This window comes from Carcharodon carcharias, chromosome 1 (assembly GCF_017639515.1).
Source record: "Carcharodon carcharias isolate sCarCar2 chromosome 1, sCarCar2.pri, whole genome shotgun sequence".
In the NCBI taxonomy this organism is placed as follows: Eukaryota; Metazoa; Chordata; class Chondrichthyes; order Lamniformes; family Lamnidae; genus Carcharodon; species Carcharodon carcharias.
The window spans coordinates 108,574,104-108,589,617 of NC_054467.1; the positions used below are offsets into that span (position 1 = coordinate 108,574,104).

A 15,514-nucleotide genomic window follows, 5' to 3' on the forward strand; every position below is an offset into this window, starting at 1 on the left:
ATCTACTCTGAAGACATGAATTGGGATAAATAATTTAACATTCACAGTAGCCATTTCCCAGATTTTATTGAAACTAAAGGAACAGATCCCATTACTGTATCGTAATTAGATCAGCTTACCTTCCTTTTGAAAAGCCACTGACGCAAATTGTGACTGCTAATAGATTAAATACTGTGCCTTCACGAAAGTACATACTGGACCGCTACTGAGGTTTTTAAAAATTACCATCACCAATACAAAATTTGCTCTTTGTCAGCATGCAAATTCAGAAAGCTGAAACTGATCTAATGACATGTTGAGACAGAGTTCATAGCACTGAAATTTTCACCCTGAAGCAATGTAAGCAGTGAGCACATGCAACCTCAGAAGTGAGATACTGTACTCTAGAATAATTTATGTTTATTCTTACCTGCCCATCTGCACCAGCTGAAGCAAACTTGGTCCCATCAGGCGAATATCGCACACAATTAACAAACCTTGAATGGTTCTACAGAGAATCAGAGAAGCAAGTCCAGAAAATGTATTTCATACGTAGGAGATAAGACACTTCTTTAGTAGTTGTGATTTCAAGTTTTGAAGTAGCACAAAGATCATAAATAAATTTTGCACAACAAGAAGTCATATCTGCCACAAAACAGGCAGTAAAACACATGGTGAATAATTCTAGATTTCTCCATACCACTAAATACCTTTAATACTGGGAATGAAATAGGGAAAGAAGCCCAACACTATGATGGCCTGGGACAAATGAAACTCAACTAAACATTGACAAAAATGAAAAATGTTCATAGAAACTTCCCTATCCACATGGCAAGCAACATATGGTGGGAATGCCAATAATTATTACAAGAAACAAGGTCAAAAAGTTTGCAAATATCTTCAGTTAAGTGCTGATTTATGATTCTATTCTATTGCTTCTCAAGGTTCTCATCATATTCGTGAATGCTCAGCCAATTCAAATTACAATAAAGGGTTACAAAATTTGAAAATATCACTTTTTGCACATGTAAAGTCTTTTTTTTTTAAATCAACTGTTGGAACATAATTTTTTTGCAGTAACTTGGCATAAGTTAAGGGAAAATTGCAACTTTTATGCTTTACTTTGTTTTGAGGATTGTTTACTTGAAGATGGGTTCTCAATACTTTTGACACACGTGGACAGCTTGGCGAGGGGGGGGGTAGAAACTCGAACCAAAAGTCTTGATATGCTTTGTGAATGAGCAGTTGCTGTCAAACCTAAAATTTGGGTGTTGCTGGCATAAATACTTAAGAGCTGCACCCTACTACATGGAATTTCTTCAGTTGAAAGTGATGATTCTGGGATAAGTTCAAATCTGAATCTGGCAAAACGCCTCTGATGTGAAACCCTGTTTTGAACAAATTCCATTGAACAAATTCAAATTAAGTTATTACAAATTTTATTTTTAACATTATCAAGTCTTATTACTAGCATATTTTCAACTTAGTGGAGAAAGTTAACAGAACGCTGTTCATAAATATTTAGGAGAAATTTTATCAAGTTTCCATCTCTTTTACAGCCAAAGCTCAGCTGAATGCTTATTCGATTCTTTGTTTCTACATCTCCTCAGTAATCTCTAATCACGCTGCTTTGCTTGATTTAAGATTTCTACATCAGTTGGGATTTGTTTTCTGAATACATAATTTTAGCCAACCGATTCTGTTCATATGTTATGTACTTATAAGCTTGTTGCAGAAGAACATGAGAAATAGGAGAAGTAGGCCATTTGGTCCCTTGAGGCTGCTCTGCCATTCAGTAAGATCATGGCTGATTGGACTGTGTCCTCAGCACCACTTTCTTGCGTGCTTCCCATCATCCTAGACTCCCTTGTAGATAAAAACTGTCTAACTCAGCCTTGAATATGACCCAGTCTCCACTGTTGTCAGGGGTAGTAAATTCCAAAAGATTAACAACCCACAGAGAAGAAATTCCTCATATCCGTGTTAAACGGGAGACCTATTTTGAAACTGTTCCCCTTAGTTTTAGATTCCCCCATGAAGGGAAACATCCTCTCAGCATCTGTTTCAATAAATCATCACTCATTCTTCTAAACAACAATGAGTATAGGCACAACATGCTCAACCTTTCCTCAAGACAACCCCTTCATCCCTGGAATCAACCAAGTGAATCTTCTCCGAGCTGTCTCCAAAGCAAGCATATTCCCCCTTAAATAAGGAGATCTAAACTGTACAGAGTACTCCAGGTGTGGTCTCACCAATGTCCTGTACAACTGTAGCAAGACTTCTCTACTTTAACACTCCATTGCCCTTGCAATAAAGGTCAATATTCCATTTGCCTTCCAAATTACTCACTGTACCTGCACCCTAACTTTTTGCAATTTATGTACCTTTTTGCGATTTATGTAAGAGGACACACAAATGTGCCTGTCCCGCAGCATTCTGCAGTTTCTCTCCATTTACATAATATTCTGCTTTTCTCTTCTTCCCAAAGTGGGAACGTGATTTCCCCACATTATATTCCATTTGCCAATTTTTTGTCCACTCGCTTAACCTATCTAAACTTTTTCAAAATCTTTAGGTCCTCCCCACAACTTGCTTTCTTACTTACCTTTGTTCCAAATTTGGTTACAAACATTCGGTCTCTTCATCCAAGTCATTATTGTAGATTGTAAATAGTTTTCGATCGTAAACAGCACTAATCTGTGTGGCCCTCCGCTAGTTACAGTTTGCCATCTCCATTTCCTGTTAGTTAGCCAATCATCTATCCATGCTAATATATCACCCCCAACACAATGATATCTTATCCTAAGCAGTAACCTTCTGTAGCACTTTATCGAATGCCTTTTGGAAATCCAAAATCACATGGTTTCCTTTTACCCACTCTACTTAGAGGGTTCTTTTGAGGATATAACAAGTTGGCATATATGGCTTCCTTTTCATAAAATGATGCTGACTCTGCTTGATTGTATCCTGATCTTGTAAATGTCCTGCTACTACTTCTTAAGAATGGATTCCAGAACATTCCCCAAAGACAAATGTTAGGCTAATTGGCTTACAGTCTCCTGCTTTCAGTCTCCCTCAGGAATGTTACATTTTTAGTTGTCCAATCCATTGGGTGCTTTCCAGAAGGAAGGGAATTTTGGAAAATTACAACTAATGCTTTTTGTGCCTAACGCGAAGACAAATGCAAAATGCTTGTTAAGTTTCTGCCATTTCTTGGTTTCACATTGCTTATTGCCCCGTCTCACCCTCTAAGACACCAACATTTACTTTAGCTATTCTTTTCCTTTTTATGCATTCGCAGAAGCTCCTGTTTATATAATTCTTGCTAGTTTACTCTCACATTCTAATTTTACCCTCTTGATTTTTTTTCCCCCCAGTCATCCTTTGCTGTTTCTAAAAGTTTCCCAATCTTCTGGAGTGCCACTAATTTTTGCGGCATTATACAACTTTTATTTCAATTTGATACCACTTGCAAATTCCTTAGCTAGCCATGGAGGGTTCATCCTTCTTGTCGTCTCTCAATGACATAGATCTTTGTGGAGACTTATGAAATATCTCCTTAAATATCTGCCTCTGTTTCTCTAACATTTTACCTTTTAAGCTATTTTCTCAGTCCACTTTAGCCAACTCCACCTTCATTTCTTTGAAACTACCTTTAACTTTAAGACCCATGTTTCTCACCCTCAAACAGAATGTGAAATTCTGTCATGTTATGATCATTCTTGCCTAGTGGATCCTTTACTAGGAGATCATTAATTAATCCTGTCTCATCACACATCATCAGGTCTAAAATAGCCTGCTCCCTGGTTGGGTCCAGAATATAACGTTCGAAGAAGCTAACAGAAATACACAACTCAACCTCAAGCTACCTTTGCCAATTTGATTTATCCAATCTATATGAAGATTAAAATTGCCCACAATTATTGCAATACCTTTCTTATAATCCCCCATTATTTCTTGATTTATACTCTATTCTACACTGTACCTATTAGTAGTGAGCCTAACTGACTACTCCGTCACCTCTTTCTCATGCTATTTATCATCTCTACCCAAACTGATACTACATCATCTTTCACGCCAAGACTATCTCACTACTGTACTGATCTCATCCTTTTACACAGCTACCCCACCTTCCCATAATTTTGAAATGTCAAATATACTCGAATATTCAGGTATCAGCCTTGGTCACCTTGCAACTACATCTGGGTAATGGCTATCATATGATAACCATTTATTTCCATTTGTACTGTTAAGTCATTCATCTTGCTACAAATATCCTGTATGCATTCCGATAAAGAGCTTTTAATCCTGTCTTTCTATCATTTTTCTCTATTAACCTATTTGCTAGTGCATTCTTATGTATATATGCTCTATCCCTTTGTCACACTCTGGTTATCATTATCTACTCTTGTCTATTGCCTTATCCTCTCTCGTTAGCTTTCTAAGTCACCCCTCATGTGAATCTCCTCCCTATTTAGTTTAAAGCCCTCTCTACAACCCAGGTTTTATGATTCCAGGACACTGGTCCCAAGGAAATTCAAATAAAGCCACTCCCAACTGCACATCTCCTCATTCCCTAGTACTTCTGCCAGCATCCTGCGAATTGAAACCCATTTCTCTCACATCAATCTTTGAGCCATACATTCAATTCTCTGATTTTACTTATCATCTGCCAACTTTCTCGTGTCTGTATACAGATATGATTCCCAAGCATGACAGGCAAAATACTAGGCAACTTATCAAATATGTAATAAAACTTACATGAACCTAATGTACTCTACAAAAGTGAAACTGCAAACCACTTAAAATTCAGGAACTTTGTATCATGTTGGATTTATAATTTTTGACGACTCCACTGCATAACTCAAGACTGGTGTTCATTAAAACATTTCATAACAGCATTGCAATTATAATAGATCACTTACATTAATTGTAAACTTGAATTTCAAAGGAAGTGCTTCAAAGAACACGCAGCTGTAATCGTCACTGCCAGTCACAACTCGGAAAGGTCGATTTGGCTTAAAAGCTATGCTGTTTACAACTTTGCTGTGGCCGGTAAGCGATCCAACAGAAGTTCCTGTGTCCCATTGGAAGACTGCTCCATATCTGCAATAATTCAAACATGGCCAATACTCTTATTCAATATAAACAAATAAGTGTATGTGGTTTACTTCTCCAGCGTGCTGGCCCAGCGAGCTTTCATTCCTGTATGTCCCAACAAAGCCCTCCAGCTTCTCTTGCAGTTCTCCTCCTCTGCCCTCATGTCATACTGGACATTCCCAGGATTACATTCTTGCCCAGCTTAACCCTTCCACACTTCTTGTCGGCAGCATCATTCATGGATGGAAGAGTCAGTTTTCACATGTATGACAATGACACTGTTCTCTCTCTCTCGCTAGCACTAATCTGGCCACTGCTACTGTCTGACTGCACAACTGATCAAGTCTTGGATTCATAAGAGCTTCAACTCAAAATTGTTAAAACAAATCCAAGTTACCATGTTTTGCTTCCATAAAAAACTCTGCAATTTACCCCATCTACATTCTCCTCCCAGTCACCTCACTTGGGCTGAACCTTATACTTCGCAGTTTGAGTCTTGCTAGACCTCAAACTGAGCTTCAAATCCCACATCCTAACTACCATCAAGACTATCTACTCCCATCTCATCATTACTCATCTCCAACCCCATTTACTTCACTCCCATTACCAATGAAACCAATGTCCACAATTTTAATCTTTCCAGGCTCATTTGCTTCAATGCTAATTTTGCCCCTGAAGAATTCCAGCTTATTCAACATTGTTTGTTCTAACCTGCCCACCAAGTCCTTTTGCCCTATCCTCATCAGCTTCCATTCCCCCAACATATCAATTTCAAAACCGTTGTCCTCAAGCCTCATGCCTGCCCCAGATGCAAGAACACAAATAGCAGTAGCCCATATAGATATTGAGCTTCTTCGTTATTCAATATCATGGCTGAACTCATATCTATTCTACTTTCCTGTCCTATTCCTAAATCCCATCGTTTTCAGTGCAAAAAAAAAATCCATGAAGTTCAGTCTTGAACATACTGACTGATATACTGATAATCGACAGCCCACAGCGACTGAGAATTCCACCATAAGTGAAGAAATTTTTCAGTTCTAAATGGTTAATCCCTTATCCTACTTCTAGGCTCTCCTGCCATTGAAAACAGCCTCTCAGCATTTACCATGCCCAAGTCCTCTATATGCTCTAATTTTTCTAGTCTGTAGTAAATATGGGCTCATTCTGCTCTCATCTCTCCACAAAGGATAGCCCCTTGACCCCAGGAATCAATTTAGTGAACTTGTGTTGCAGCTCCTCCAAGGCAACTAAATTCTTTCTAGGTAAAAAGACCAAAACTATACACAATACTCCAGGTGTGATGTCACTAAAGCCCTATATAATTGAATCAAGTCTCCCTTACTCTTATTTACCAACCCCCATTGAAACAAAAGCAAACATACCATTGGCTTTCCTAATTATTTGCTGTTTACATGTTATTTTCTGTGACCTGTTTACAAGTTTCCCCAAATCTCTCTTGATAAACCTTTATTCAGCTTTCACATTTTGAAAACATTCTGCTTTTCCAATCTTGTCAAGCCAAGTGGATAATTTTCCACATTAATTCCCGTTTGCTATCTTGCCCAATCACTTAACCTGTGTCACTTTGCAGCATTGCTTTCCTCCTCACAGCTCACTTCCCCACCTAGCTTTGTATCTTCAGCAAACTTAGGTATATTACACTTGGTCCTCTCAATGTCAGCAGTGGCTCAGTTAGTAAAACTCTTGCTGGTTGCAAGTTCAAGTCCCTTCTAGTGCTTGAGCTCAAAAATCTAGACTGACACTCAAACGCAGCACTGTTAGAAGTGTAACTTTTCAGATGAGGCATTCAACTGAGGACCCTTCTGCCCTCTCAGATAAATGTAAAATATCCCATTGCACTATTCCGAAGACTAGTTATCCCCAGTGTCCTGGCCAATATTTACCTCTCAAGCAACATAGCAAAAACACATTATCTGGTCATTGTTACCTTGCTTTGTGCAAATTGGCTGCCGTATTTTCTACATTACATGAATGACTACATTTCAAAAGTATTTCAGGTACTTCATTGGTTGTAAAGTGCTTTGGGACATCCTGAGGTTGTGAAAGATGCTACATAAACGCAAGTCTCGCTTTCATTTAATTCTTTGATACAGATTGTAAATAGCTGAGGTCCAAGCAGTGATCCTTGCAGCACTCCACTAATTACACTCTGCCACACTAAAAATGACCTATTATTCCTATACTCTGTTTTCTGTCTATTAACCAATCTTCAACTCATGCTATTACCTCAACCCCATGCGCCCTAAACTTATGTAACAATTTGTATAGACCTTCTCAAAATCCAGAGACTATATCCACTGGTCCCACCACCATACACCACACCATCCATGGTCTATCCTGCCAGTTAGATCCTCAACTAAAAACTGTGTTGACTCTTACCTAATCATAATTTTCCAAGTTTCCCCCTCACTACACCTTCAATAATGGATTCTAGTATTTTTCCTGATGTCAGGCTGACATATGTAATTCTCCACTTTATCCCTCCCTCTCTTTTTTGAATAGTTGGATTACATTTGCTACCTTACAATACAAAGGGGTTGTTTTAGGATCTAGGGTATTCCACAAGATCAAAACCAAAATGCATCCACTACCTCTGCTACTTCTTTTAAAACCCCTGGGTAAGGTCATCAAGTCCAGGAGATGTGTTGAATTTTGTCTTTACTGATTTCTTTCGTGCTTTTCTATTACTAATATTAATTATGTTAAGTCTTTACTGTCATCAGACCCCGGTTCCCCACAAGTTCTAATATCTCCTTCATTCATCTGTCGTCACAAAAGACTGCTTTTGTTTAATATCTATGCCATTTCCTTATTCCCCATTATAATTTCTCCTCTGTCTCTAAGAGACCTACTTACTCTCACTAAACCTCTTCCTCTTTACATATTTGCAATAGCTTTTATAATATGTGATTATACTTCTTGCTAGGTTACTAATTTTCTCCTCCAAGTCTTGGATCATACCTTGATTTTTTAAAAGCCCTCCCAATTTTCAGGCTTACTACTCTTTTCGGCAACATCGTCATTTTCTTTTAACTAATACTACCCTTAATGTCTCTAGCCCATATAGCATTTGCCTTCCTAATTGCTTGCTGTACCTGCAATGTTAACTTTGAGATTCATGTACAAGGATACCAGGTCCCTCTGAATGCCAATGTTTCCCAGTCTCTCACGATTCAAGAATATTCTGCATTTTTAATTCTTCCTACCAAAGTGAATAATTTCAAACTTGGCCACATTATATTCCATCTGCTATGTTCTTGTCCACTCACCCAGCCTGCCTACATCCCTCTGCAGCCTCTTTGCATCTTCACCACTTACTTCCCCACCTAACTTTATATCATCAGAAAACTTGGATAGTTTATTCTTAGTCCCCTCAACCAAGTCACTAATATAGACTGTAAACAGTATACATTCCATGAAAGCATCCTCCACAGTATTATTGAAAATTCTGCTTGCCCTGTCTATATGAAGATTAAAGTCCATGATTACTGTATCACCATTAATGACCATTAATGTAATCACCATGCCTTGAATTTCATGGTTTATAGTCTGCCCAACACAATTACCATCAGGGAAGCAGATTCAATTATGGTTTTCAAAAGGGAATCAGACAAATAGCTAAAGAGAAAAAAATTGCATGGCTACTGGGAAAGGGCAGGGGAGTGGGGCTAGCTGAGATGCTCTTGGAGAGTTGGCATGGACAGGATGGGCTGAATGGCCTCCTTCTGTGCTGTAACCATCCTATAATTTTATAAGCAACTCCCAAAGCTTTCTTAGTGTCTTTCAGCTCCACCCAAATTGATTCTACTTCTTGATTTCTCAGCCAAGATTCCCTCTCTTTGCTAAGTTTATCCAATCCTTAATTTTCAAAGCTACCTCTCCTCTTTCTCCATTTTGCCTATCTTTGAAAGTTAAGTATCCTGGAATATCTGGCTCCCAACCTTTGTCACATTGAACTAATATCCATGGTTGATTTCAAACAATACATTTTTGTGCTATTAATTCATGTAATTTGCTACAAATGCTTCATCCAGATAGTGTCTTTAGCTTTGACTGTTCCTAATTTTTCCATGGCATTAACTTAGTTACTAATACCCTATAAACTTTGTTATTCTTTGTCCCTTCCTGACTCCGCTTATTTTCATCTAAATCGCTGCTCAGCTAGAGCCTGGATGTTTACCTTGCTACTTTTGAAATGACTCTTTCCTGTACTCTCAACATCACCCCACCTCAACCCTACTCCCTTCTCCTATTAGTGCTCAGTACCCAGTTATTTTTGCCACTGAAGTGCATTGGATGTGTTTCATATTAAAGGTTATCAAAAGTATTGGAATGTATTGCAAAATCATTAATGGCTCTTTGTAGCATTATGCTAATGACCCAGCAAGTCAAAAATGAAAACGTGCTACAGCAAACTTTAAGGCTGAGATGTTTTATATTTTAACTCAAAAAACTGAAATAGAACAATTGAGCCCTTTACATGGGACCAATAAATGCACATATAGTTTTCCATGTTAAAACTGCAATTTGCAAACAAAAACTGTTAGAACAGACAGGGTGAACTAGTATCTAAGCAAGATGCTTTTTACCTAATTATCATTTATTCAATACTTCCAAGCAGAGAAGCCATCTTGAATACAAAGGCATTTATGTAGTTGATCTCAAACTGAAAGCAACCGTAAATCACTTTTATAGAGTGAAAGACCTAAAAGCTGGTATGTTCTTCCAAATAAAATTTAAAGAATTTAAGAGCATGCCCCATAATTAGCCATTATCCCCAATCACGCCTTCAAACTGAACATGAATAAAACAATTCCCTAAGCTTTGGAAGCTAAACTACCTAACTTGGAGTATTAACTAATTTTCAATTTTCCTATACTACTGGAGTAAGGACTGTAAGCACCATAAAAACGAAGTGCTGGAAAAACTCAGCAATTCCGGCAAAGAGTTAATGTTGAGTCCAATATGGCTCTTCGGCAAATAAGGATCACATTGCACTTGAAACGTTAACGCTATTTCTCTCTCCACAGGTGCTGCCAGACCAGCTGAGTTTTTCCAGCACTTTGTTTTTATTGTAGAGCTCCACCATTCACAGAATTTTGCTTTTATTTTAGACTATAACTACCAATTGAGTAGTGCAATTTTTCAAAACAAGGGAAAGGATTGACTTAAAATACTTTGGCACTAACTAGCATTATTCAATGCTCAGAAAGGATAAGATCAACAAAACAGTCGTTCAGACTGTATTTCGATCTAGTTTTCACTTCATTCTTTAGAGAAGCACCCTGAGCTTTGTGCACCATTTCCCCATAGTGGGACATAACAAATACACCAATTATTACAGAATGCAAACTCTTGTAGTTTAATAGAATTTACAGTCAGTTTGAGATTACAGTTTACATTTGTTGATTGGACTGAATATTTTCTGCAAAATAACTTGTCTATACAGAATTCACTTCCATTTTTGTCCCACATGCAATTGCTGCTAATTCCATAAGGAAGATGATCTATATATAGCTGCACTGCTAACTGCTGTCCATAATACATTGTTTAATTAAGTGATGATAGCAAATTTCTGAGATGCCTCAATATGATTAGTTTCAAAGTAACAAATTTGATTGCTAAACTCAAAATAAACAGTGCACTTCTTAATTTCAAGATGTTCCCAATGCTGGAAATACCCAGGTCAGGCAGCATATGTGGAGATGAACATAAAGAGTTTGGCACTGGGTCATGGAACTAAAAATCAGAAAAAAAATTGTTTGAAGTACAGAACTTGAGTATTGCTTAAAAAAAAGAGACATCAAAGGTTTTCATCTTGCACTCATCAGGATACTTAGCAAGAAAACCAATATAAGGGGAAAAACAATAATTTATACTTGTGAAGAGAATGCTGATTGCACCGGAGTCCACTTGCCTGCCAATAAGCGCACTCTTCACGCACAGTATAAATTGTTGATTTCTCTCATATTGGTATTCTTGTGGTGTCCTGATGAATGCAAGACAAAAAGCTTTAACATGCCTCTTTTTTCAGCAAAAGTGTCGAGCTTTTTAAAAAATAAAATGTACTTTAAAGCTATTTTTGCTCCCAGTTCAGTTTCTCTATAAAAGTTGCAATCACCCTCTTTTTAAATAGAGGAATTTCCAAGATAGTAATCAAATATCTCTCCAGAGAAGCATTTTTAAAAAGTAAATAGCCCCTATTTAAACATACTTCAACAAAACATTTGATATCTTTTACAATCTGAACATAACAGTATACTAATTCCGCACAAAGTAAATATGTCTAAAAAAAATACACAATTCACTTAGATGTCTTCACTCTTTCTTAACCTGTAAAGAACACAACCGGTTCCTCACTCTACAATTTCAAGACTTACATTTCTTTTCCTTTTCCAGCAACCGCAACTTTTTGACTATCCCCAGACCAACAAATATCTTTGATTACTCCTGCAAAGGGTTGGTACTCATACTTCATTAGGTGGTCCTTCTGGGTAGTATCCCAAATTCGAATTTTTCCAGAAACATCTGTTATAATACAAAACAAAAACTTTAATTGATGGGTAACACATCAAATAAAAAACCATATAAAAGCCCTTAATACTGGTGGATTGGCTAGTAGCCGTAGACTGATAGAGAAAAAAACCTATCTAGGCTCAGTAATGGTAACCACAAAACTATCAATTGTCATAAAACCCCACTGGGTTCACTAATGCTATATAGGGAAGGAAATCTGCCATCCTTTTATGATCTGGCCTCCATGTGACTCCAGGCCCACAGCAATGTGGTTGACTCTTAACTGCCCTCTGATATGGCCTAGCATGCCTGTCAGTTCAAGGGCAATAGGGATAGGCAACAAATGCTGGCCTTGCCACATCCAATGGAACAATTAAAAAAGCTTCAGTACCATAATATTATTCTAACATGAAACAAGGCAGTTTTAAAGAAACTGCACACCCGATATTCCAAGCTTGTATCCCTATCCTGCTGGAAAATCCGTGTATGCACAATTGCCATTATTTTTTGTGAAAGGAAAATTGTGTTTGACTAATAATTAGAGTTCTTGAAGTGGGGAACCTGTGGATGCAATTTACTTAGATTTCCATAAAGCATTTCAAAGGTTACAACACAAAATAAGAGCCCATGATGTAGGCGGTAACATATTAGCATGGATAGAGGATTGATTAGCTAATAGGAACATAGTAAGGATAAATGGATAAAAACAAAAAACTGAGGATGCTGGAGATTCAAAACAAAAACAGAATTACCTGGAAAAACTCAGCAGGTCTGGCAGCACGGCGGAGAAGAAAAGAGTTGACATTTCGAGTCCTCATGACCCTTCAACAGAACTAGGTGAATCCAAGGAAGGGGTGAAATATAGGCTGGTTTAAGGTGTGTGTGTGGCCGGGGGGGGCGGGGGGGGGATGGTGTGGTTGTAGGGACAATCAAGCAGTGATAGAAGCAGATCATCAAAAGATGTCACAGACAACAGAACAAAAGAACACATAGGTGTTAAAGTTGGTGATATTATCTAAACGAATGTGCTAATTAAGAATGGATGGTAGGGCACTCAAAGTATAGCTCTAGTGGGGGTGGGGGGAGCATAAAAGATTTAAAAATATTTAAAAATAATGGAAATAGATGGGAAAAGAAAAATCTATATAATTTATTGGAAAAAACAAAAGGAAGGGGGAAGAAACAGAAAGGGGCTGGGGATGGAGGAGGGAGTTCAAGACCTAAAGTTGTTGAATTCAATATTCAGTCCGGAAGGCTGTAAAGTGCCTAGTCGGAAGATGAGGTGCTGTTCCTCCAATTTGCGTTGGGCTTCACTGGAACAATGCAGCAAGCCAAGGACAGACGTGGGCAAGAGAGCAGGGTGGAGTGTTAAAATGGCAAGCGACAGGGAGATTTGGGTCATTCTTGCGGACAGACCGCAGGTGTTCTGCAAAGCGGTCGCCCAGTTTACGTTTGGTCTCTCCAATGTAGAGGAGACCACGTTGGGAGCAACGAATGCAGTAGACTAAGTTGGGGGAAATGCAAGTGAAATGCTGCTTCACTTGAAAGCAGTGTTTGGGCCCTTGGGCAGTGAGGAGAGAGGAAGTGAAGGGGCAGGTGTTACATCTTTTGCGTGGGCATGGGGTGGTGCCATAGGTGGGGGTTGAGGAGTAGGGGGTGATGGAGGAGTGGACCAGGGTGTCCCGGAGGGAACGATCCCTACGAAATGCCGCCGGGGGGTGAAGGGAAGATGTGTTTGGTGGTGGCATCATGCTGGAGTTGGCGGAAATGGCGGAGGATGATCCTTTGAATGCGGAGGCTGGTGGGGTGATAAGTGAGGACAAGGGGGACCCCTATCATGTTTCTGGGAGGGAGGAGAAGGCGTGAGGGAGGATGCACGGGAAATGGGCCGTGGATGGAAAACCTCGGTTAAGGAAGAAGGAGGACATGTCAGAGGAACTGTTTTTGAAGGTAGCATCATCGGAACAGATGCGACGGGGGCGAAGGAACTGAGAGAATGGGATGGAGTCCTTACAGGAAGCGGGGTGTGAGGAGCTGTAGTCGAGGTAGCTGTGGGAGTCGGTAGGCTTGTAATGGATATTGGTGGACAGTCTATCACCAGAGATTGAGACAGAGAGGTCAAGGAAGGGAAGGGAAGTGTCAGAGATGGACCACGTGAAAATGATGGAGGGGTGGAGATTCGAAGCAAAATTAATAAATTTTTCCAAGTCCCGACGAGAGCATGAAGCAGCACCGAAGTAATCATTGATGTACCGGAGAAAGAGTTGTGGAAGGGGGCCGGAGTATGACTGGAACAAGAAATGTTCCACATACCCCATAAAGAGACAGGCATAGCTGGGGCCCATGCGGGTACCCATAGCCACACCTTTTATTTGGAGGAAGTGAGGGGAGTTGAAGGAGAAATTGTTCAGTGTGAGAACAAGTTCAGCCAGACGGAGGAGAGTAGTGGTGGATGGGGATTATTCGGGCCTCTGTTCGAGGAAGAAGCTAAAGGCCCTCAGACCATCCTGGTGGGGGATGGAGGTGTAGAGGGATTGGAGGTCAATGGTGAAAAGGAAGCGGTTGGGGCCAGGGAACTGGAAATAAGGATAAATGGGTCATTTTTGGGTTGGCAAGATGTAATGAGTGGAGTACCACAGGGATCAGTGCTGTGGCTCAGCTACTTACAATCTATATTAATGACTTGGATGATAGATTGAATGTAAGGTTGCTAAAATTGATGACACAAAGATAGGAGGGAAAGTAAGCTGTGAAGAGGACATAAGGAGTCTGCAAAGGGAAATAGATTGGTTAAATGATTGGGCAAAACTTTGGAAGGTGAAGTATAAAATGGGAAAATGTGAACTTGCCAGTTTGGCAGGAATAATAATAGTGTATTATTTAAATGAGAGAATCCAGAGTCCTGAGGTATAGAGGGATCTGAGTGTCCTAGTACATGAAGCACAAAAAGTTATATGCATGTATAGCAAGTGATTAGGAAAGCAAATGGAATGTTGTCATTTATATTCCATTCCTCTTGCAATAAAAGTAGGGATGTTTTGCTGCAGTTGTATAGGGAATTGGTGAGACCGCCATCTTGAGTATTGTGTAGAGTTTTGGTCTTCTTATTTCAGAAAGAACATAATTGCATTAGCAGTTCGAAGAAGGTTCATTTGACTGATTCCTGGAATGAGGGGGTTATCCTATGAGGAAAAGTTGGGGCCTGTATCCATTGGAGTTTAGGAGATTGAAGGCTGATCTTATTGAAACATACAAGATCCTGAGGGGCTGACAGGGTGGATGCTGAAAGGATATTTTCCCTTCTGGGACATTTGAGAGCTAGGGGACACAGTTTAAAAATAAGAAATCTCCCATTTAAGCAGGAAATGAGAAGAAATTTTCTAAGGGTTGAGAGTCTTCTCCAGAGAGTAGTGGAGACAGGGTAATTTAATACTTTTTAAGACTGACTTACATAGTTTTTTGATTGACAAGGGGGTGAAAGGGTATGGGGGGCAAGAAGGAAAGTGGAGCTGAGGTAGCAATCAGATCAGCCATTATCTTATTGAATGGTGGAGCAGGATTGAGGGGCCAAACTCCTGTTCCTAATTCATATGTCCTTATGATTTTGATTCAATGCAATCCCCAAAATCAATATACACCTTTATAAAATTATGCTCAACTTAAGTGCCAAATTTACACCAAGTGGATAAGCCAGGTTTCTGCTTCCCTGCTGAGCCACAATGTGACCTCACAATGGGAGAGACATTCAAACTTAATCCATTGGTTTTCACAGGTCACACTAGCCTTACAAGCCAAACCAGAGTTACATGTGGAAGAGATTATGGTCAACCCATAGATAAAGTTCATTCTCAGAAAAAACTCATTTAAAAATTGAGACTTGTCTATCCAGATT

The 15,514-nt window shown here is 39.2% G+C and overlaps 1 protein-coding gene across 1 annotated transcript in view; it reads right to left on the reverse strand.

Annotated features, from left to right (window-relative positions):
* The window catches only part of wdr1 (WD repeat domain 1), a 52,247-nt gene that overhangs the window by 25,157 nt on the left and 11,576 nt on the right, over positions 1 to 15,514 (reverse strand). Inside the window, exons 4-6 of the mRNA XM_041187841.1 lie at positions 11,487 to 11,634; positions 4,908 to 5,088; positions 410 to 487 (exon numbers count right to left, since the gene is read on the reverse strand). Of these exons, the coding sequence (XP_041043775.1) occupies positions 410 to 487; positions 4,908 to 5,088; positions 11,487 to 11,634 (407 nt within the window). The remainder of the gene's footprint in view (positions 1 to 409; positions 488 to 4,907; positions 5,089 to 11,486; positions 11,635 to 15,514) is intronic.